Source organism: Lagopus muta, chromosome 26 (assembly GCF_023343835.1).
Source record: "Lagopus muta isolate bLagMut1 chromosome 26, bLagMut1 primary, whole genome shotgun sequence".
Taxonomy (NCBI): domain Eukaryota; kingdom Metazoa; phylum Chordata; class Aves; order Galliformes; family Phasianidae; genus Lagopus; species Lagopus muta.
Genome location: NC_064458.1, coordinates 2,126,179 through 2,148,209, shown reverse-complemented (window position 1 = coordinate 2,148,209; position 22,031 = coordinate 2,126,179). Strand labels below are relative to the sequence as shown.

General features: G+C 60.9%; 2 protein-coding genes across 4 annotated transcripts; both read left to right on the top strand.

The window, feature by feature from the left end:
* Positions 1-441: 441 nt before the first annotated feature.
* PALM (paralemmin) lies at positions 442-14,987 on the top strand. Of its 3 annotated transcripts, none has more exons than XM_048927735.1 (9): positions 442-616; positions 7,748-7,796; positions 8,572-8,652; positions 8,754-8,884; positions 9,883-10,006; positions 10,138-10,159; positions 10,497-10,559; positions 11,444-11,575; positions 12,764-14,986. In XM_048927735.1, the coding sequence occupies exons 1-9, from the start codon at positions 612-614 to the stop codon at positions 13,315-13,317; spliced, it is 1,161 nt and encodes a 386-aa protein (XP_048783692.1). In that variant the 5' UTR covers positions 442-611; the 3' UTR covers positions 13,318-14,986. The 3 variants fall into 3 exon arrangements, with proteins under 3 accessions (XP_048783692.1, XP_048783691.1, XP_048783693.1); XM_048927734.1 differs by lacking the exon at positions 442-616 and adding an exon at positions 1,196-4,720 and having other exon boundaries at positions 12,764-14,987; XM_048927736.1 differs by lacking the exons at positions 442-616; positions 11,444-11,575 and adding an exon at positions 1,198-4,720.
* Positions 14,988-16,769: 1,782 nt separating this feature from the next.
* On the top strand, positions 16,770-21,950 carry LOC125684793 (mitotic spindle positioning). The gene is made up of 6 exons (XM_048927232.1): positions 16,770-16,794; positions 17,355-17,455; positions 18,696-20,658; positions 20,856-21,046; positions 21,140-21,178; positions 21,404-21,950. Exons 1-6 carry the CDS (start codon positions 16,770-16,772, stop codon positions 21,488-21,490), a joined length of 2,406 nt encoding a protein of 801 aa, XP_048783189.1. The 3' UTR covers positions 21,491-21,950.
* Positions 21,951-22,031: the final 81 nt, after the last annotated feature.

Sequence of the window (22,031 nt, the reverse complement as noted above, 5' to 3'; positions counted from 1 at the left end):
GTGCCAATGGTGGGCAGATTTCTTAATGCCACCTTGGTTTGCGACTTGCCCTGGGCTTCCTGTGTCAGTTTGCCAGTTTACCCAATGCAACCGTCATCAGGAAATGGAGGAGCCGACAGGGGAGCAAATAATCCAGGCATCCCTCTGCTGGGGGGGGGAGGAGTGCCTTTGGCACCCTCATGGCTTCGGGGACGCGTGTCGGGAGCAAAGCCTTCGGCACCCCTCCTGCCTCCGCCCTCCATCCCCAGGGGGGGGGTGCGGTTCGGGCAGCACCCGCGACCCCTCCATTACGCTCCCCCCGATCGGGACCCCCGCACCCCTGTAAGCATCCTCGGGGCCGCCCGGGCGCGGCGGCGGCAACGAGAAGCGACGGGCGGAGAGCGCCGCGCCCCGAGGCCGGGTGAGGGGCGGTGGCAGTGGCGGACCGCGCCCGGCAGACGGAGCTGTGCGGGAGGCGGGAGCACCGGCGCGGCCCCGACATCCCTGCGCATCCCGCAGCCCCGCCGGGGATGCCGCCGCCCGCCGGGCCCTGAGCGCCGGGACGCCGGCGGCTGCCGGCCACGCTCCGCCACGCCTCGCCCAGGCACGACCCAGCGGAATCAGCCTGGAAAATGGAGTGAGTACCGAAGCCGTTCCCCGCGGGACCCCCGCACCGGGCCTCGGGGCTCCCCGTGCTGCGCACCGCAGTGCCGAGGTGGGGGCGGCCCTCGGGTGCCGAGGTTCGGGACCCCCACGGTTGGGCTGCGGGGACCCGTTGACGGAGGGTCGAGAAGTCGCTCGCATCGATTCGCATCGCCCCTCGGCGCGGGGGTCCCGCACCCCACTCGTGCGGCTCGCATCCCCCCATGCTGCGGGTCGGGGCCCTCAATCACGGCGCGTCCCCGCACAGCGGGCTTGGAACCCGCACCGAGGGGCTGCGGAACCCCCGATGGCGATTGCTCAGACCCCCATAGAGCTCATAGAGCCCCCCCCGCCCCCCCAACCCCCCTCGGTTCCTGCCCTACTGCGGGGCGCCGAAGCGACCACCCGTGGTGCGTGGATGGAGGCCCCGAGCGGGTAGGAGAGCTGCGGGGCTCGAGCGTCTGCCGACAGCGGTGCGGGAGGCGGTGGGGGGGGGGAGGGGGGAAGAAGGGGGGATGGGGTGGGAAGGGCGTTTATTTTTCTGTTTTGAACCTGTTGTTGCTGCTGCACGTAGAGCTGGGGGCGAGTGGGTGGCTGGGAGCCCGCGGACCCCTCCCTCTGAACGCGGTGCCGAAGGGCCCGGCTTGGAGCGGGGGGGGGGGGGGTTGCAACCCTCATCGTGCTGGGGAGGAGACCCTCGGGAGCTGAGGAATGCTCCCTGACCTTCTTTGTGTGCTGCTGTGGGGCCCTGCCCTGCACGGTTGGAACCTGCAGGATCGGAGCTGAGGACGGGGCTCTGCAGCCCTTTGCTTCCCTTTGCTTCCCTCCAGCATCTCCTGGGTTTGGCACTGAGGTCTTTCCAGGGGAACCCATCCAGCCCAACCCAGGGGTCAGTGACTGTCTGCTCCTCGTGGGCACCTCGCCCTGATTAACCAGCTGCCTGCTAACGAAGCACTGAGTATTCAACAGGCTCAGACCATCTGCCATTTAGCCCCAGTTTGGGGGAGCCCCATAGGGGTGTTGGAGGGCTTGGGGTGCTTGTTTCCTCCTGTCAAGGCTGGGCTCTGGTTTACTATGCTCAGATAGGGAGCTGGGGGGTGGAAATGGGGTGGGGGTCAGCTCCCAGCCAGGTGACAGCATAGGTGACAGCTCTGCTCCTCTGTGCTGAGCCCCTCTGTCACTGGAGGCTGTAGGATCGACCCTACTGGCTGGTTGTCAACAGGGGATGAGGAGTCCCCTTCAGTCCCCTTCAGAGCTGTGCTGGGGCTTTTGTTTGTGTGCTGGAAATACCAGATTGTTCCTTTTGGTGACTACAGACCCTGCTGGGGAAATGTGCCCTGAAGGTGAGCGTGTGGGGCTGAGCAGCAAAACAGAGCCAGTGCATGCACAGTTTCTGTTTGGGTAGCTTTGGTGCAGCCCCTTCTGGTCATTCAGGTTTTGGCTCTTATGGAGATAAATCTTGAGATCTTGGGCTGGAATACACGTGCAAAAGTTGGTGGTGGTTGAAATGCTGACGTGTTTTCCCTGGGTGAATTGACAGACCTGCAGCCCCAGTGTTCCTGCACAGGGTTTCACCAAGGGTCTGGTTTGCTCTGCCAAATTCACACCCTTGTCATTGGGATGGGAGCTTAGGAAAGTCCTGGGATCAGTGGAGCCCCATGGCCAAAGGCTCCCCAGGCACAGGCCTGGCTCTGTGGTTGTTGATGTGTGCTGGGAAGTGTTGTTCCTGGGGTTGGCTCCTGCTTTCCCCTGGCTTTGGCAGCAGCTGGAGGAGGGTGCTGGACACCAGGAGCTGCTGCTGCCAAAGGAGGTTTGGCTAAAAGCTTGTGGCTCTTACAAAAGGCTCTGCTGGTCCCATCAGGGCTGCTCTTGTGTCTTCTGCTCCTCCTGCTAGTGATGCTGTTGAGTAAGCTGGAGGTTTAGCATCTCCACTTCTGGCTGCTGACAGCTCCTGCTGATATCTTTGCACCTTGCTGTTTCTGCTCTCCTTGGGAGCCAGCCGCTCTCCTGTTCTGCCCTCTCCATCACTCCAGCTCTGAACAGGAGCCTCACAGAGGGGAAGAAGGGCTATTTCTGCTCTTAGGGTAACCTGGGACACTCCTTTGGGGTGGGACTCGGCGTCCTACACTCCCCTCCATGCTCCTCCGTTGAGATGCAAAACCCAGTGAAGCCCTGTTCCCAACGTCCTGGAGGAAGCCATAAAGCCTGGCTGCAGACAGCCACACAATGGCACCTGGGGAGCAGGGGCTCAGAGTTCAGCCCAGGAGTGCATGAGCTGGGGAAGGAACTGAAACAAGAGTGGGTTTCCTTGGGAAACTGCTGCTGGCATTCCTTGTTCCTGGCCAGAAATAGCCACTTGCCCCCATGCAGGGGAAAGGGAAAGGACGTGCACAAGGGATGGGGGCTGATGGAGGGCGGAAAGCTCAGGGCTGGAGGCAGAGGCGGGTTCAGGAAGCCTGAGCTGAGTCTGTATTTACTGCTTGCACCCGTCTGTGAGGCAGCAAACCCCTCAGGCCCCAGACAGAAGCCAGTCTCAGGGGATGAGGATGAGTCCTCAGCAGCCCTGGAGCTGCTGTCGGGGTGGGGAGCAATGCTGGCTGTGCTTTAGCAGGTGTTTCCTGGTGCAGAGGAGCTGGATGGAGGCTGGGAACAGGAGCAGAGCTGTAGGCTCAGTGTCCAGGCAGGATTCTGCACGTGAACCACGTCCCCATGTACTCCACAGAGCCTCGTGTGCCCTGGTGTTCATGGCAGCGTGGGCGCCTTGTAGGACCGAGGATGCAGCCACAGTGACCCCAGTGATGGCAGGACCTGAATTCCACGTCCCTGGGCTGGTGCTGGAGCTGCTGGGCTGCCGGCCTCAGTGGGTTGAGTGCTGCCAGGTGTGGGGAGCTCTGCTTCATTCATAAATCGTGTGGGTGTTTCCTCGTGGAGCCTTGCTCCTCTAGCTGGAAGGGAGCTGGAAACCCAAGCGTTTGGAGGGCACTTGAACCATTGTTTGAAAGATCTGTAATTTTCCAATCAAACTCCCTCCTTGAGCCTCTGTTCATCAAATATTCAGAGGATCCATTTTCTCCTGGCACTTCCAGCCCACGTCTCAGCCTGAAGAATCAATCAGGCAGCTCTGCTTGTTCTAATGCATCCTGCATTTTTTTTCGGGAGCCTGGGGCTGCCATCTCCTCCTCCCACCTCATCTCCTCCCAAAGCAGCCACTCGGGATGGGGCTGTGCAGGCAGTGGAGCTGGTGTGGCTCAAAGCAAGCAGCTGGGGGCCCTGGCATCCCCTTTCTGCTGCTTGCTCCCAAGCAAAGCTTTATCCATTCCCTCCTGACCTGCTGGGAGGGATTTGCCTTTACTGTCGTTCATTGCTGGACTTGGGCTGTCCCTCTGATCTGCACCCTGCTGTGAGCAGCAGCACATCAGGGCAGGGGTTGTAGTTTCCCAGCAGCAGCAGCACTCTGGACCCAATTTCTCTGGGGTCTGGCTTTTGGCACAGGAACAGCAGTGTAAATCAGTGCTGCTCCACCTATTGCCACCCGTGCTGCCACCAGCTGTATTGGGGCCCATCTTCCCAGAGCTGCAGGATGGAGTTTGGCTTGGAATGAGCCCTCTCCCTTCCTTCTCTTCTGTCTCGGAGCTGAGCTGGTGGGAATGGAGCAGAGGTCGGGGGGTGGAGGAGCAGCTTGAAACGGCTCTTCACACATTTGGATGAGCTAATGGGAAAAAAATAGAGGAAGGCAAATAAACATTATTGTTTCATGTCAGGCGGGGAGGAGACAAAAGGTCATGGGCTTCCCTTGTGATGGGAGGAAACAGCGGCATCAGCAGGGCTGGAAAGAGCTGGAGAGCCCAGGGAGGGAGCACGGGGTGTGCATGGGGTGCGTGTGCGCTCACATGTGGGTGAGCAGCTCCATCCAAGGGCTGCTGCTGCAGGTGTGAGTTCCTGGGGCTCAGTCCCTCCTGCATCCCATCGACCTCACCTCTCTGCCACAGCCACGCAGAGCATCAACAGCTTGAGGAGCTGCCCTGGGATCGGCGGAGCTGAGACCTGAATGCACCGGGCAGAAAAGCATGAATCTGTTTGCAGGAGCTCACGAGACCCGGTGAAATTCAGTGGAGGGGGAAGAGGAGGAGGGGGGGAGGGGGATCTTTTTTTTTGGTGTTTTTTTTTTTTCCTGCCTTTGTGATTCACGAGGAGGACGGTAACCGTGCACCCGGGGTCACCTTTCCAACCCTCCGTAGTGTCCCGGTGTAACGTGGAGCTCACGCCGGCGTGGCTGCCGTCTCCCGGAAGCTTTACAGGTTCAGAATCCCGGTCCGGCTCCGTCCCGCGGTCGGAGCGCAGCGCAGCGCATCGCGCATCCCCCGGCCGGGTGCCGTCTGTCCCGCGTTGCCATGGCGCTGTTGCCATGGTGACGTTGCCATGGTGACGTTGCCAGGGCAGCCGCCTCCCGACTCCGTGCATCCGCCGGGCCGGCCGTGAGCTGCGGGAGGGGAACGGAGGGAGGTGCGGCCACTCCGAGCCTCTCGGGCTTCATCCGAGTGTGGGTTCCCACCTCGAAACCCGCCCTGAGGCTCTGATCAGCCCCCAGCCCCCATCGGAGCGTGCTGGCTGTAGGATTCCTTCCATCCTCCCGTCTCTTCACCCCATCCCCATGCGCACCAGGCTCGGGCTCTGCCCCTTTTCTGTCTCTCAGGGTGATGGAGAGGAGCCCCGGGTTGGGTGCGTGGGGTCTGGTGCTGATACGGTGCAGTGAGGGGCATCCAGCCTGTTTTGTGTCTTTCCCTGGGCCAGGAAGATTTCTGGCTTTCACCCCGGGAATGTAGAAACTTTAGCAAAACAATGGAAAATAAAGAGGATGGAGGAAGAAAAGCAGAACAGAACGTTTCAGGAACGCCGAAAAAGCTTGGATCAGTTGAACAGTGCGAGATCCAGGAGAGAAAGAGGCTTCATTCCAAAGCCCTCTGAGTCTGGGATGTGAAAAGCTGGGCTCAGAAGGCACCCCTGGCCCTGGAACAGGTGGATGCCCTGGTATGGGGCACCCCGAGGCCATGGGCTGCTGCCAGTGTTGTCCCACAGCCCCCACAGTGTGGGGAAGGGCGATGGGGAGCCGGCGATTTCCTCCCTGCAACCTCTGTCTGCACGGAGCCATCCCAGCTGCCTGAGCCCAGGGGTTACTTGAAGTCCTGGATCTCGCTCTTGGAGGGGGAAGGGGAATGTTTCACCTCCTGGGCTGCTGCCTGTGGCAGGGTTAGAGCTGTGACGTGGGTGTTACAGGGCCTGGGGATTGCTGCTGCCTGCCTGCTCCGCAGCCCCGACATCTCCCTGCTCAGGGCGTCTTGTTTTGTCATCAGTTCGTCACAACTCCATCTCCAAGTTTTGCAATTTGAAACCAATGCTGTTGTCCTGCTGGCTTGGTGCAGGTGCAGGGCAGAGCCAGTGCAGCCCGGGTGAGGAGCAGCACATGGAGCACGGATGGGGCTCACAGATGTTCCAGTGGGTGCAGCGTTGGGATGGCAGTGGGGCTGCTGATGGCACGTGTGCTCCAAGCGTCACAGCCTCACCTCAAACTGCCCCAGAATAACTGCTATAAAACGCAGCACCTTTTCCCATCATGTTTGTTTGCTCTCAGTTTCGTTCTCTGCCAAGAACTCTGCATGCACAGCACACGTGGGCAGCCCCGGTGCCGGGCTGGAGCTGAGCCATGAGCATAGAGGTGGTGGCGGTGGGTGGAGGTGACTGTGGGGCGTCACGCTTCCCACTTTTCCATCAGGAAACATCCCTGTTGTTTTTGTGGGGCTTTCTGGAAAGCAGCAATCGTTTGCACGCTGTGAAAATGTTTTGCTTGGGGTTGGGAAGGAGGGAAACAACCTCAGCACGGCACCACCCGAGGGGGGGTTGGAGAGGGATGCGTTGATGGTTACCGGGGGGTGCCCTGGGCTCTGGGTGCTGTGCTGGGCCCCTCTGAGCTCACAGCCTGAGCTGCTGGCGCTGGCTCCTCACCACACACCCTGCTGTGTGCTGTAGACACAGCGCTGCCATCCCTCCCTGTCCCCATTTACCCCAGTTGAACTGGGAATGCTTCAGGTCACCAAAGCCGGCAGGCCTGAGCTGCAGCCGCCGTAGGGCAGGGTTGTCTGCTCTGCCTTTAATTGAAGCATTGCAAAGCCTTTGGGCCCAGCTGGGTGTGTGTGCAGGACAGGACCTGCAGGCAGTGTGTCCTGCTGTCCTCCCAGCCTCGGTCACCTGGCTCCAAAGCTCTCAGCCAGGGCAGAAATTCCTGGGAGGTGCGAAAATGGATCCGCGCTTTATCACCGCTGGTGGAAATTAAACCAAGAGCTCTCCCTGCCACCTCCTTCTGCTCAGCATCATCTGCTGGAGCAGCTTCAGGGGTTGGGGCTGGAGCTCCTTGCTGGGTCTTGCAGCCTCTACGACTGCGGTGCCCACACTCCTCGTGCTCAGAGGCCCCCAGAGCTCACCCTGCTTTCTCCAAAACCCCATTCCATGCACCCAGGCTCTGGGAAATGAATGGCAACCAGCCATTGCCTCACAACACCTCTGAGCCTCCTGCCCCAATTACCGCCGCGGCTAATTGCTTCGTTAGCATCACCTGGCACTCAGCCAGCCTGCTCCCCTCCCATCAAAGCCTCCCCCCCCCCCCAGGCAGGTGCCTGCAGTTGCAGCTGGTGCTGGGCAGCACAGCTGGGCCACGCGCGCGTGATCTGTGCGTCTGTGTGTGCAAACGTCTGTGCGCGCAGCCTGGAAAGGTCGCCGTGCAGGAAAGGTGTCAGCAGCCAAGGAATAGGCTTGAAATGGAAAGTGTGAGCCAGAATAGTGGAAGCAGCCAGAAGCAGTGCTCCTCTCCAACCCTTCTGTCGTGGGCTGTCAGCAGTGCTTGGCCCCAGAGGAAAAAGGAGCACAAAGAGGATCGGGGTGCCAGGAGGAGATGCGTTGGGGCAGCGCTCGGCTTCAGTGCAGCAGAGGGAAGGGGAGGAAGCAGAAGGGAAGAGCCTGGCCTTTGTCTGTGCGCGCTGTCTGGCTCCACAATGTCCCCATTCACACGGCTGCACTCCCCACATCTCTCTGTGTGGGCGACTGCTCTTCACAGCTTCTCTCTGCTCTCTTGCAGGGCTGTGGAGGCCAACACGCTTCAGCAGGAGAGGCTGCAGGCCATTGCGGTGAGTCCCCTCTGGGTGAGAGGGTGGCACCAACACAGCGACGCCTGCGATGCCCTCAGCCCAATGGCAGCTCCTCCAGGGCTCCATTCTGCACCCAGGGACCGAGGGCACAACTGGCAGCCGGGTTAATTAATGAAGCGGTGCCTTAATGAGCCCTGAGCAGGAAGGAAATGAGCGTGAGGGTCTCCCATGCCCTCTCCCAAGGGCTGAGTGATGTGTGTGAGGCAGCTCTGCAGGGGATGGGTGCTCTGCAGCAGCTCCCCTGCTGCCCCATAGCAGCTCCCTTGCTCTCTATAGCAGCTCTCCTGCTGCCCCATAGCAGCTCCCTTGCTCGCTATAGCAGCTCCCCTGCTGCCCCATAGCAGCTCCCTTGCTCTCTATAGCAGCTCCCCTGCTGCCAGCTCCCAGCCCCACGCGCTATCGGCCGATCTGTGCCTCACAAAGGGCAAATTGTTCTGGGCCAGAAGAGAAAAAGAGCGGGTGACGCTTCCCTGGACTGGGACAGACTCTGCTAAAGCAATCTGGACCGAAACCAGGATGTGCAGCAGAGGGGGGGGGGGGGGGGTCGGGGAAGGGACTGCCTAGGGCTGTTTTCCCCTCACTGCCCGGCTCACACTTAGCAGGGCCAGCCTGGGGGAAGGTGACATTTAGAGGCAGGGGACAGCCCGTGCTCTGCACCCTCTCTGCTCCCAGAGCTGCTGGGATGGAGGTTTCCCCCCAGCAGTTTCCAGTGCTGCCCCATCCCTGCACTGACCCCGGCTCTGTGTCCATCCAGGAGAAGCGAAAACGTCAGACAGAGATTGAGAACAAAAGGAGGCAGCTGGAAGATGACCGGCGGCAGCTGCAGCATCTCAAGGTGAGGATGACCCCCCCCCAGGGATCCCAGTGTGTTACAGAGATGCCTCAGGACCCCCAAAAAGGAGGGTGGTGAGACTGTGACCCTCTGTGCTCCCCCAGTCCAAGGCTCTGCGGGAGAGATGGCTGCTGGAGGGAGCCCTGTCCTCTGCCTCCGAGGAGGATGAGGCGATGAAGAAGCAGATGCAGGAGGATGAGGTGAAGACCAAGGAGCTGGAGGAAACCATCCAGAGGTAAAACAGGCTTTGTGCTGCCCAGCAGCACTGCAGGGCTGGCTCAGGCACGAAGAGGCCTTTGTTTTGGTGTAATGGTGCAGTGCATTCCTGTGGGCTCGGAGGGAAAAGAGCATTTTGCGAGGTGATGTGAAGCAAAGGGAGGGAACAGCGTGGACAGAGGTGCACTGATTCACGTGGGCTTCAAGCTGCCGAGTCCCTGCTGTGTCACTGTGGGGCCACGTGGCTCTTGGTTGAGCTCGATGGTCAGGAATGGACTCTTGTTTTTCCTGGGACATTTGCACATTAATGAATCTGGGCACAAAACCCGAGTGAAGTAACATTACCCCTTGCCACCAGTTGTTGGCACTGTGTGTGATGGGTTGGGCTTCGTCACTACGTGGGATTGGCCGCAGCAAAGTCAGGTCCTACAGATGCAGGTCTGGTCCAGAGCTGTTCCAGCAAGTGCACATTGTGCCCCTGGAAAGAGATGCTGAAGGCTGTGATGGGGATGTGTCCAGCTGAAGGGCTGCTGTGCAGCAAGGGCTGCATTGCCTACATGGAAACAGGGGCATGGAGAGAGAAAGCAGAGAGCCTGATGAGGCACAGAGTTGTCTTGTGCCTTCCCTACAATCGCTGCCAGCACTGATTCTGGTCCCCAGTTTGGAGCTGGGCAGAATTGGTCTCCCTGCAGAGCCCCTGCACGGCCACGCTGGCAGGGCTGCAGCAGATGGAGGGTTTATGTGCAGGGTGGACACTTGGCTGGGTTTGGTTTTGTTTTCGAGGTGGCAGCAGGTCTGGTTGTTTTGGCACAGGTTGGTGAGAGGGGTGAATCCCATGAGGTTCAGAGCCCAGGGTGGGAGATGGAGCTGGAATCCTCATCCTGACAGCACTGTGCTGAGCTGTTCCAAGGCTCTGTGTGCTCTCAGTAACACAACCCCAGAGCTGGGGACTGCAGCTGAGCCCTGCAGGTCTGCTGTGGTCCCAGCACAGCCTCACATTCCCTGGTTTTCCCCCAGGCTGGAGAGAGAGTTGGAGTCACTGGAGAACAGCAGCTCTGCTACATCCACCAAGGAGAACCTGGCTGAAGTGGTGGCACCAACAAAGGAGGAGAAGGCAGAGAACATCCCCAGCGTGCAGAAGGTGGGCACAGCTGCTCCCCTGCAGGATCTGGATGGGAGGGGGCGAAGCAGGGCAGGGGTTGGGGCTGGGTGTGCAGAACGGTGAATGCGTGGTGCATCCACAGCTCGTGTCATCTCTCTTCTGTTTTGCAGAGTCCCCTGGGCACAGCCATAGGTAGGTGACCCTGGATGCTGAATTGGTGGCTTTTTCCTCTCCTGGGGCAGCAGGATCCTCGTGCTGGGTTGGGAGTGGGCACCAGCAGGCCAGGGCAGGGGAGCAGGGCGGCCTCATCCCCACATCCCCATCCCAATGTCCCCATCTCAACCCATCCCCACATCTCCATCCCCACATCTCCATCTCCCCACGATGTCTTGTGGCTGGGGAACCCCATCCAGGTGGTCACCATGGAAGAGGCCCCATCCACCCCAGTGCCCATCCCAGGGTGCATGGAGCACATGGATAGCTGGGCATCATTTCACCTAAGTCTGCCACTTCTCCTCTCCATCCCCAGCTGAGAAGAAGGTCTCCAGCAGCCCCATGAAGGCGGTGCAAGGCACTGACATGATGAAGGCAGGTACGTGCCCACTTCCACGTGAGGATTGCTCCCTCCTCCCGCCCTGCAGCACCTTTCAGCTCTCTGCCTTCCATGCACAGCCCACCCTCTGCCACCAACGATCCCCACCGCTCGATGAGTTTCCGAGCCTGGGGCAGAGGATGTCATTTATTTGCCATCAGATGGTTCATTTTTGCTGGAAGCCTGCGGCTGGTTCGCTGTTTGGGGTCCCCACTCTTCTCCTTCTGTTCCATGTCACTGCTCTGGTTTAATCCTTTCCTCCTGCTCTGTTTGCTGCTTCTCGGTGCGAGGGAGCAGAGCGATGTGGGGCCAGGGCTGGGGGGGCTGCCTGAGCTTGGCAATGGGAGCAGTTGGGGCCACAGGGCTGCAGCCAGCTCTGCTCCTGGAGCGGTTTGCTCAGATCTGCCGATGGCTCAGACGAGAAATAATTCAGCTTTGGATCTTTGGAACAAAGCATCACCGGGACGAGGTGACAGTGGGGACAGGCAGGATGCCCAGGAACGGCCGTCCCATGAAGCACAGTGCTCAAACCTCAGTGCTGCATCCCACCAGCACGAGCCTGGCTCCACACTCAGGCCGGACAGACAGACGGATACGGTGGCCACCTGCCTTAATGCCCCCTGGAGCAAAGGTGGGTGCCGGCCTGGGGAAGGCAGCACCTGTGGAGGTAAGGGGATGCCAGCAGCTCCAGGACAGTGATGGCCTCGTGGGTCCCCATAGGAGGGCCATACCTGGGATGTCACATCTGCCTCTGCCTTCACTCCTCCTCGCTGCAGCCTGCTGCCTTGCTACCTCTGCTGAGCACTGCACCGCACCGCTGCGCCCACCCGCTGCTGCTCGGGAGCTCTGGGGCTGTAATGCTCACTGTGCTCTTTGTGTCCCAGCCATGTACTCAGTGGAGATCACGGTGGAGAAGGACAGAGTGACTGGGGAGACCAAAGTCCTGTCCAGCACCACGCTTCTCCCCCAGAACCACTGTGTGCAAGGGATCAAAGTATACGAGGATGAGCTAAAAGGTACGGCCCCGTCCTGCACCTCCAGCAGGATTCAGGAGCAGAGGGAAGGGGATGAGGGACCAGCTGCCGAGCATCCCAATGGGCAGCAGGGTGAGGAAGGGCTGGAGCAGCTCCTGCTGTCCTTGCTGGCTCTGTAGGGCAACATCCTGTGCCCCATCCCACGTGGTGTGGAGCCCATCCGTCCCAGGGGCAGCACATTGGTCTGTGCTGCTGGAGAGCAGAGGATTCATCGCATCTGAAGACCTAGGAGTGCATTCCAGCAGCAAGGGAAGGGGCATCAGCACTGTGTTATCCTACTGTCCTGGGCACCTCTGTCTGGGGAAGGGGCCAGGGCCGAGCTGTTGGGGCTCCCCATGGCCCCACGGTGCTCAGGTTGGCAGCAGGGAACCTGTCCCCAAGGTGAGGAGAAGACGCAGCTTTAGGGGAGAGAACACAGCTTTAGGGAGCGGTGCCTGCTCTGGGGAACCTGCTCAGATGGGGCTGGTGGAACCAAAGGGCAGCTGTGTCAGCAGTGAGGACCGACATCAGAGCTGAGGAACGTGTCCAGGTGCTGTGCAAACCCTGCGATCCATGGACTGAGTGCATCCCCAAGTGAGTGGCAAAGCACCACAGCCAGCCCTGCTCCGCAGCGCCTGATGCACCTCCATCACCTTCATCACCTGTATCAGCAAAGTGAGACCCTGCACTGCCCAGGGTCCCGGCATCTCCCAATCCCAGGGATCAACTCAGCATTGAGCAGCCTCGGAGGGCAACCCCAGCTGTGCCACATCCTCCTGGTTATTATCTACTGCTCCACCGAGTGGGTTCTGCAGCTACTGCACTGCTCATCACATGATGCTCCAGGTCAAGTGGAAAACGTGACGGGCTGGGTGCATCCCTCACCGTGGCCTCGTAGCACTGTGAGCGCCCAGCAGCACAGGACTCTGTCCCCCCATGGGCACTGGGATGCACTGCAGCCAGGTGCTCAGCTGGGGGTTGGCAGTGGTGGTGATGGTGATGTGCTGCAGGGCGCTGCCACAGCCTTTACGCTGCAGCACCGCTGGGTTTTGAAGCTCCACAGGCACTGAGGGCTGGGAGCAGCTCCTCAGGCAGTGCTGAGGCATCGGGCAGGAGCTGGGGGTGGTGGGGGGAAGCCCCAAGCGCCCCTCCTGCTGTCCCCCCCTCACCATCCTTCTCTTGTCCCCGCAGTGGTGCACGCAGTGAGTGCTGAAGACGGAGCTCTGCAGAACGGGGCACAGCCGCTCAGCTCCTCCGAGGTGGATGAACTCCTGCACAAGGCAGATGAGGTGACCCTGGGTGAGGCCACGGCGAGCGGGGAGGCTCCAGGCAGTGCCACATCCAGCCAGAAGGCAACGCCACGGAGGGAGATCACGGGGCTGCAGGCGAAGCCGAGGGAAAACTCCACAGAAGGAGCGGAGCCGAGCCGGGAACAGCCGGTCACCATGATCTTCATGGGCTACCAGAACGTGGAGGATGAGAACGAGACCAAGAAAGTGCTGGGGTTGGAGGGTACCATCAAAGCCGAGCTGGTGGTGATCGAGGACGCCGAGAGCAAGCCAGAGCCGGAGAGCAAGGACCACGCACCGCCCAACGGCACCGCGCTGGAGCCGGCGGCCGCCCCGCTGCAGGGGGACGAAGTGCCAGGCGGGCAGAAACCGGACACCAACGCCACGGAAGCCAAGGAGGCTGAGCCAGACATGGACGCGAAGAAGCAGCGCTGCAAATGCTGCACGGTGATGTGAACCCCCCCCCCCCCCGCCGAGCCCCCCCCAGCCCGCTCCCCGCAGGACACAGGGTTACTGACCGGACACGGCGCCCTTCTTGTTTTTCATAAGAACTGGGGAAATCCAACGCGGTGTTTGGAAAGCGTTCACCAAACGGCAGCGCATCGAGGGCCACGGCTCCGCTCCGCCTGCCCGACACCCACTCCGTGCACATCCCTCCAGTGCTGCGTGTGATATTTATTAGAGACCCCCCCCCTCCCCTTCCCCACACCCCACCGCCCCCTTCCCCACAGCCCTGCCCACCCTGGGTGCTCTCCTGCTGGGACGCCCGGGAGCCTTTCCTCCTTCCTCCAACTATTTCCCATCCACCATCGGAAGACGGCAGCAGCCAGGAGGGCCCGTGCCCACCCAGCCCTGCGTGGCAGCTCTCATCACTTCTGGCACCTCGTTTCTTCAGCCCAGCTCTATGCTGTTGTCTGTGCCGTGATGCTGGGCCAAGGACCGGGCACGGCTCCCCCGGTGCTGGCACCAGCCTGGACCCAGCTGTGCTCTCCTGAAGATCCCTGCCCCGATCACACAGACACCACCAGGTACCGATGTCACCGCTGCTCCACGGCCGTTCCTCCATCTCGGTGTTGGATGCTCAGCTGTGTCTGGGTGCCCACTGCCCACCCAGGGGCACGGGGTTGGCAGCGAGAAGTGGGGCAGCTGCAGATCCCAGCCCACGGGGATGGGATGGGAGCTGGAATTTGCCCGCAGCGCTCGACAGCAGTGGGACGTGGCTCAGCACCGTGTGCCCTCTTGCCATGGCTGAAGCTGCTCTGGCAGCTTTGCAGAGCTCATTTTTCTAGCACTTCTGTCAGATCCCCAGCCCAGCTCGCTCTGGGCTTTTTGTGGTGCCCCCAGGTGCTGCCTCTGTGCCGGTGGTGCAGTGAAGGATGGGGTCACAGCTCCGTGGCAGCTGCCCTGCTCCCTGCCCTGTGCCCCAGCCGCCAGCAGGGATCTCACTACCAGCACCAGCGTTTCCTCCCCACTGTGACCTGCTGGGGCAGGAGGAATTGGGGGGGAGGGTGTCTCTGTGGGTGCTGAGCCTTGTCCTTGGGTGCTGCCCTCACCTCCCCAGGACAGCCCCATTGCCGGCCCTAGGATGAGGTGCTTGCTGCATCCCATGCTCCACCAGCTATTGATGGGCACAAGGCTGTGCTCTGAGCTGTCCCCACATCCCTGAGTTCTGGCCAAAAGCCTCTGGGAGAGGTGGAACCCCATGGAGTCAAGAGCAGAGCCTCTGCAGCCTGCTGTGGGAGCCACCAGCAGGGACACAGCCCTGCAGTTCCAGCACTTAGGCATGGGGTGCTGGGGAGATCTGCCCCACTCATCCCTGGGGATCCAGGCCCCCAGCGGGGCTGCATGTCACCTCCTTCCACCCCTTCCCTGGGTGCTGACCCCAACTTAGGGCCTCCTCCCACCCTCAGCACCCACTGCTCCTCAGTCCCCCTTGGGCCCAGCACCGACCCCAGGCAGGAGCAGAACCGGGCCCTGCAGGGCTGGGGCTGGGGGGCAGCAGCAGTGAGGACCCGGCCGTGCCCCAGCCCCAGTCTGCAGAGCCTCACACCATCCCCCCCCCCCCCCCCCAGCTCAGCTGAAGTGCACTTCCTGCGCTCCCGTGCTTTTTACCTGTGATGAAGCCGTTTGAAGTTTCCCTTCCTCCTCCCCACCCCCCCACCCCCCCGTTGTTTGTAAGACACCTGAACCAAGCAAATAAACTGTGTGAATAACCAGCCTGCTGTCTCTGCCTCTGACTGGGGAGCAAGCAGACCAAAGCACCTCCAGCTGTGCTCAGCATCTGGGCGTGGGGGGGTTGAAGGGGCTGGGCTGGGGGTTGGGATGCTGGGATTGGTGATGATGGGGATGATGGGGGTGGGATGTGCCATTCCCACAAAGTGCCACGGATTAGATCCATCAGCAGGCTATGCAGCACGTCTGGCCCTGTCTCCCCACTCCCCCTGCACAGCGCTTCCCTCAGCTCAGCACGCTGCAGGCTCGGTGAAGCTGTGTTGGGTGGTCAGAGCTGTGAGCAGGGCTGTGGGACATCCCGACCTGTCCTCACACTGGCATCAAGTGCCCCATGCACCCAAAGTGCAAGGGCTGAGCCTGCCTGGGGTGGAGGCAGAGCTGCAGTCGGCCGGGCTGCTGCAGGATGCAACCCCTTGCTCCCTCCCCTCCTGTCAGCTGGGCACAGAGCCTTCACTCCCTGCATCCCCTGCCACTGCCACGGAGGTGGCTGTTCCCAGAACCACAGCAGCACGGAGGAGTGGAGGTGTTTAAGTCCTCCTCACCATGGCAGGTCCTCTGTGCCACTCTGGAGCCCAGGGTGGAGGTGAGGGTAGGCGCTCTGGTTGTCCTCTCTCCATTCCCAGCCAGCTGCCAGGGGGAGTGGGGAGGAAGAGGAGGATGGACGGGCTGTGGAATGCTGGGAGGGGAGCGATGCTGGCGTGATGCTGCGTGCACAGTGATGGGGATGTGGCAGATGGGGACCTGTTATCCCAAGGGGGCAGTGCTGGGGTACAGACCTCAGGGGATCACCACTGTGTGGCTACACCTCTCCGCCCATCTCTGCACTGGTGGGGGTCCCACGGATCTCACTCCACCCAGGGGGCAGCATTGGCATCAGATCATGCCCGGGATCCCAGGGCATCTTTGGGACCCGTGCCCAGCTGAACCCGCTGGCAGAGCCGCCCCAGGGCTGTGCACACATGGCTGTGCCCACTGCAGGGTGTGGTGCTCCGCGGCCGCTGGCGTGGACTTTGTCTCAGCCCCACAGTAAAACAGGCATTGCTTTCCCTCCCGGAAACACAGAGCTGCAGGTCGCCGTGCCACCGACACCGTCTGCGTGGTAAGGGGGTGCTGGGCTGCTCCCATGGGAGCTGTGGGGTGGTACGGGGCTGGATGGGGTAAATGGGATTTCCAAGTGCTCCACAGCCAGGACCAGTAGGGTATGGCACTGCTGCTCCTCTTGGGCCCAAGGCAGCAGGCAGGGAGGGATGGGCTGTGTGGGATGGGTGGGATCTGTTCGGTGAGAATAAGGCTGGGGCAGTCAGGATGGGGATGGGGATGTCCTGCCCCAAAGAGAAGAGCAGAGCATGGAGTGGCATTTCCTAGGGTCAGCCATGATGCCTGGCACAAGGCTGGGTGCTGGTGCTGGGAGCTGGGCTCAGGACAGAGCTGATGGTGACAGTGCTGTCCTGCTGGGCCCCAGGGCACTGAGATCACCACAGCCACTGCACTGCAATCCCATCCTCAGCCTTTGGATGCGAAGGCCCCGTGTTCCTGTATTCACACAGGGTGGCTCCCTGCTGGCAGGGGATGTGGTTCCCAGGAAAGAAGAGGGATGGGGGGGGCTGATGATAGGACCAGGAGCACCGAGGCTGCCATGCCAATGCCAGCGCCTGCCCAGCCCCACCTGTGCAAACATGGGGTTATCAGGCAGCTGGCATGGTGAGCACCGAGCTAGGAGAGGCCCCAGGGTGTAAACAGGAGAGTGAGAGCTGCCTGTGTGTTTGCTCAGCCTGTGGGCTGCTCAGGGGGCCAAACTGCTGCAGTTCCAGCCCTGCGTGGCTCAGAGCAGCAAGATGTTGGTGGCACAGCAGCCGCGTCCCCATGCCACCACCCTGCCTCAGAGGAGCAGCTCGAGATTCACCTGAGCCAACCACAGAGCCAGGGCACATGGCTGGAGCAGAGGAGCTGTAAATCCACCTCTTGTTGGGGCTTTTGTAGCTGCAGGAAGGCAGATGGTGCCCGGAGGAAGGGGTGCAGGAGCACCAGCCCTGCATTGGTGCAGCAGCGCGTGGTCGGTGCATGAATGCGCACTGCTGCATTGGTGCATCAGCGGTCAGTGCTGTGATCCAAGCGGCTCTGCAGGCGTGGGAGCTTTGGCCCAGGGCTGTGGGTGGCGTGGGGGGTTGGGAACAGGAGACTGAACAGGGGCCAGCGATGAGCCCAGCTGAATTCTTGGAATTCCTCCACCGGGGCTGGCTGAGCTTATCAAGGCCACGCAGCACCCGCACCACTGAGCCACTCCCCAGAGCACACAGCCCAGCTGGGCACCCTCCACAGCCAGCCCAGGGCATGGGACCCCCACACCAATGGCTCCAGGACTGTAAGTGCAGCGCGGCGGGGCAGGAGGGAGGGCTGAGGGCAGGGGTGGGCACAGGAGGTGTGTGTGCACCCCAACCCTACGCGTGGTGCAGGTGCAGGGCTGACTGCGGCACCCCAGTTTGCACCCCAGTGTGTCTCAGCACAGCAGCAGGGCTGGGAGCAGGAGTGTCCATATGCATGGGATGCGTGGATGTTTTGGTATGATGCATGCCAGGGTCAGGCCAGCTGGGCGTTACTGTGTTACCCAGTGAGGACTTTCGCCCCTTCCTGACGTGATAAGTTGTGGGCAGGAAATGAGTTTTCATTACCTGATTCACCACACGGGCTGTAAAACAGCAATAACGAATTACAGGCAGGGAATTAACGAGGTTACAGGAATTTAGCCGAGGCACAGAGCAGCCAGGAGAGACCCTTCCCAACAGAGCCGGGTTTGCGCTGCACCTCTGATGCCCCAACTGCTCCTATTGGCATCAGTGCTGCCCATCCCCAGGTTGCGCCCATCCTGAAAGGGGCAGAAATACCCCAGCATGGCAGGGGGGTGGAATGCAGCACCTTGCAGCACTGCATGCAAAGGCATGCAGCGAGCAGAGGGCACGAGGTGCTGCTCACCCAACTCCTGCTGGGTTTCTGTGTCCCCCAGCACAGGGCTGGGCAGGCACTGCATACTGCATGGCATGCTGCATTGTGTGCTGCATTGCGTGCTGCAGGGCTGGGACCCATCTGTGCCACCCTGCCCTGCCCTGGCAGCTGCTTTCTCATCCGGTCTCGGAGCAGTCAGTGGCAGCAAGACCAGCACCAAGGTCAGGGTAGATGTTTACTCCTTTGTGTGACACATGGGTTAAAGTCTCCTATTTTTATGAGCCCCGAAACCATTTTTGTTATCTTTACTGTTTCAATGACTGCAGTTATTTGGAGTTTCCTTTCTATAAACGGACAAAAAATTCCCAGCACGGTGTTGTCAGCACCCATCCCAGCCATGAGACCACATACCCAACGGTACCCATGGCAGCCCATGGTTGAGGGCAGGGTGTGGGTGTTGGCAGCTCCCTTTGCAAACGACCACTGCCCAAAAACTGCCATTTGTAGGTCAATGGAGCAAAAGAGTTTTACAACATCTTTGTTTCATGGGACGGCGTCGGCCTTCGGGCGTTGCTCATAGGAGTGACGCTGTGGGTGAGGATGTTCTGGGTCAGGAGCTGTGCTGCTCCCTGAGCCCCACCTGATGTTTCTTCCACCCACAGGGCCAGCAGGATCTCACTTTGCACTCCGGACACCCCCAGGTGAGCGCAGAGCCCACGCAGCCCCAGGAAGAGCTCAGCAAAGCGTTGGATGCTGACAGCGGCCGCGCGATGGACAGGGTCACTCGGCACATGGTCTTCCAGTTCCCGCACACACGCGACCACAACGATGCATCCATGGATGGAGACGATGATATATTTGACTACAGCAGCCAGAAGGAGAACGGCTACGAGCAGAAAAGCAGGCTGAAGTCACCTTCGTATTTCCTGGAGACTGGGAAGGATGTGTGGAATCCATCCCCAGACAGGGAGTCCCAGCTGGAGGTGGTGCGGTCAGGGAACCTGTATGACCTGAGGGCTTACAGGGGCGAGAGGAAGCCCTCCAAGCTGTACGAGGATGATGAGCCAGACCCATATAGGCTGCAACCCCCAAACATCTCCCCCGAAAAAGCAAAGGAGCTGGAGGACAAGAGGAGGGAGGTGATCCGGGGCCAGGTGGTGCGGAAGAGCTCCACTATGGCTGAGAAGTGGAGCTCTGCGGATGAGCTGAGCTCCGTCACCGCAGGTGGGCAAAGCCACGGCATCCCCGGTGCCTTTGCCATCCATTTTGATAAGCCCTCCCCAGGTCGGGCTGTGACAACCGTGGACCCGGAGAGCATCGACAGGGAGCAGATCAACTTCTCGGCTGCGCGGCAGCAGTTCCTCATGCTGGAGAAGAGCAGCCCTGGTGCTTTGTTCAGCCCAGGGTACGTCACGTCCCCAAGGCCGGAGGTGACGGTCAGAACCTCCAGGCAGGAGTGGCACAGCCCTGACACCACCACGAGGGCTGAGAGGGGCCGTGGTGACACCACAGAGCCCACACAAGGCAGGATGGACCAGAGCATCTACACGGTGTACAGCGTGCAGCACCAGGCCTCAGGGAAGGAGGATGGCTATGCCCATGGGAAGGGCAACACCAACGTGTCACATCCCACGGGGAAAACACTAGGCATAGCCAGAACATCGTCCAGGGATGACCTGGACTCGGGGCTGGGGGAGATGTACAGTGCTGGATACAGCAGCAATGGCAGCGATGTCCCAAATGGCCTCGGGGATGTGAAGGATGCTAGGGGCTCAGAGGAGGGCAGCGATGAGACGCCCATCGAGAGGGAGATCCGGCGGGCAATGGAGAGGGAGGAGAGCCTATGGAAGGAGCGGGGCATGCAGAGGCTGACGTCCAGCACCGAGCTGGTGGAGATCCAGACCAAACCACTGCTGTCCCTGAACGCAGCCCCAGCTCAGGGAAGGAAAGGGAAGGACAAAGGCCGCGCATCCTTTAACGTCCAGAAGGAAATAGAAAAGGAAACAAAACGTGAGGAAGACCTGCGGAGGCAGGGCAGGCTGCCGGGGCTCTACGACCGCGGCACGTCGCAGGAGCTGGGCGAGCTCCGGAGGGTTTTCGAGCAGGAGGAGCAGCCGCCGTCCTCCAGCCGCCGGGTGACCGAGCGGCCTCGGAGCCCCGGAGACGGCTTTAGCGACGGCACCCGCACCGGGAAGGCCTTCTCCAGCCCCGCTGCGACCCCTCCGCACCAACGGGGCCGGGATGAGCTCTGGCTGTACGAGCGCTCTTCCGCCGGCACGAGGGCGAGGGAGGATTCCGCGGGAGGAAAGCTGCCCGGCTCCACCCCGAGCCCCGTCCTGCGCAAAGAGCATTTCGCCCTCAGCTTCTGGCAGCCCAGCATCTCCGTCTCCGACTCTATGGGCACGCGGAGCGCAGCGAGAAGTGAGCGGAGCCCCGACGGTGAGCACGGCCGGGATGAGCAGTACACCCTGCGCACGTGGAGACCGCAGCGCTCGGCGTTGATCGACAAGGAGATCCGCCGCGATCTGCAGCGAGAGGAGGAGCTGCAGGAGCAGCGGAGGAGGCGGTTGATGGACGGCGGGGACGGCACGTCCAGGGAGAGCTCCCGTTCGAGGCACAGCTCGGGTAAGAGCAGGGCTGACCGCGTTCATCGAGTCCGACGGTGTCCGTTTGGGGACCGGAGCGCACCGTGCCGCGTCCCGCAGCGCCAGGACGGCACGTCGGAGTGCGGGGCTGCGGGCAGCGAGCCGTCAGCTGTAGGGGCAGGGAGGGAAGACGCGGAGCTCCGCACGCAGCGTCTCTTTCTTTCTCTCTGTCCGCAGCCGCCTCCGGTACCAGCGGCACTTACTCGGTGTCCAGCTCGCCGGTCCTGGCCCCGCAGCAGCCGGGCGTTCTGGGCCTGGTCTCGTCCTTCACCCCATTGAGGCTGAGCTGCTCCGAGAGCTCCGGCCCCGATTCGTTGCGGTGCAGCCCGTCGGAAGAGAGGAGGAGGAGAACGAAGGAGGAGGGCAAGGTGAGACGTGGGGGTGGGAGCACCCCGGTGGTGTGAAAGGCGCTTCCCTCTTTTCCTAGGATGCGCTGAACTTTTGTTTCTCTCTTTTCTCAGTACGCGGGCATCGAACCCATTGACAGAATCAACACGGAGGTGCGGCCCTGTCTGTGCTGGGGCTTCGGGGGGGGCTGTGCCGCATGATGCGGTGCGGGGCTGAGGGCTGAGTCCGGCCCTGCTCGTCCCGCAGCCGCCGGGGGGGGGCAGCGGAGCGCGGGGCTGGGAGCGTTGGTTGCGAGCGGGGCGGCTGTTCAAATAACTAATTAATAATAATAATAATCAAGGGCTTCTTCATTTAATAAAAGCGTTCTGTTTCCGCAGGTGGTGGAGAGCACGCGGGTGGTGCGGCATCAGAGCGCTATGGGGCAGCGCTGGGAGAGCGGGCAGCTGAGCACCGACAGCGACTGAACGGGGGGGAGGGGGGTCTGCGCAGATCCCAGCGGCTGATCCGATCCGTTCGACATCCGAATTGCTTTCACCTTTTTCCCTTCGAGGTGAAGCAATAGTTTGTTTTTATTTAAAGGCGGGGACGCTGATCATTTTGTTTAAAGGCTGATCATTTTGTTTTAATTACTTCTGCAAGGAGGCGGCTGGACGGAGAGAAATCATACGGTGATTGAAGGTCCTTCTCATTGCAAGCTGTGTTTCTGGCTTATAAAAATAAATGTTTTGTTTTGGAGTGGTTTTAGGCTTTCAGGCAACACCCAGGAAAGCCCCGGGGCTGACGTGCAACACCGAGGAGAAATCGAGGCTTCTGATTGAGTCGTTGATCTGCTGAGGCACAGCCATAGATGATACATTAATGCTGTTTATATTGCTAATTTATTAAAGCTGTCACTCTCACTTGGTGCAGTCTGTGTGTCTGGCAGCTGGCAGACCTGCAGCAGTGCTGGGGGCCCGCGTTGATGCCGTGCTGCTCCCCAGGGCAGCAGCTTTGCAGGACTCTCCT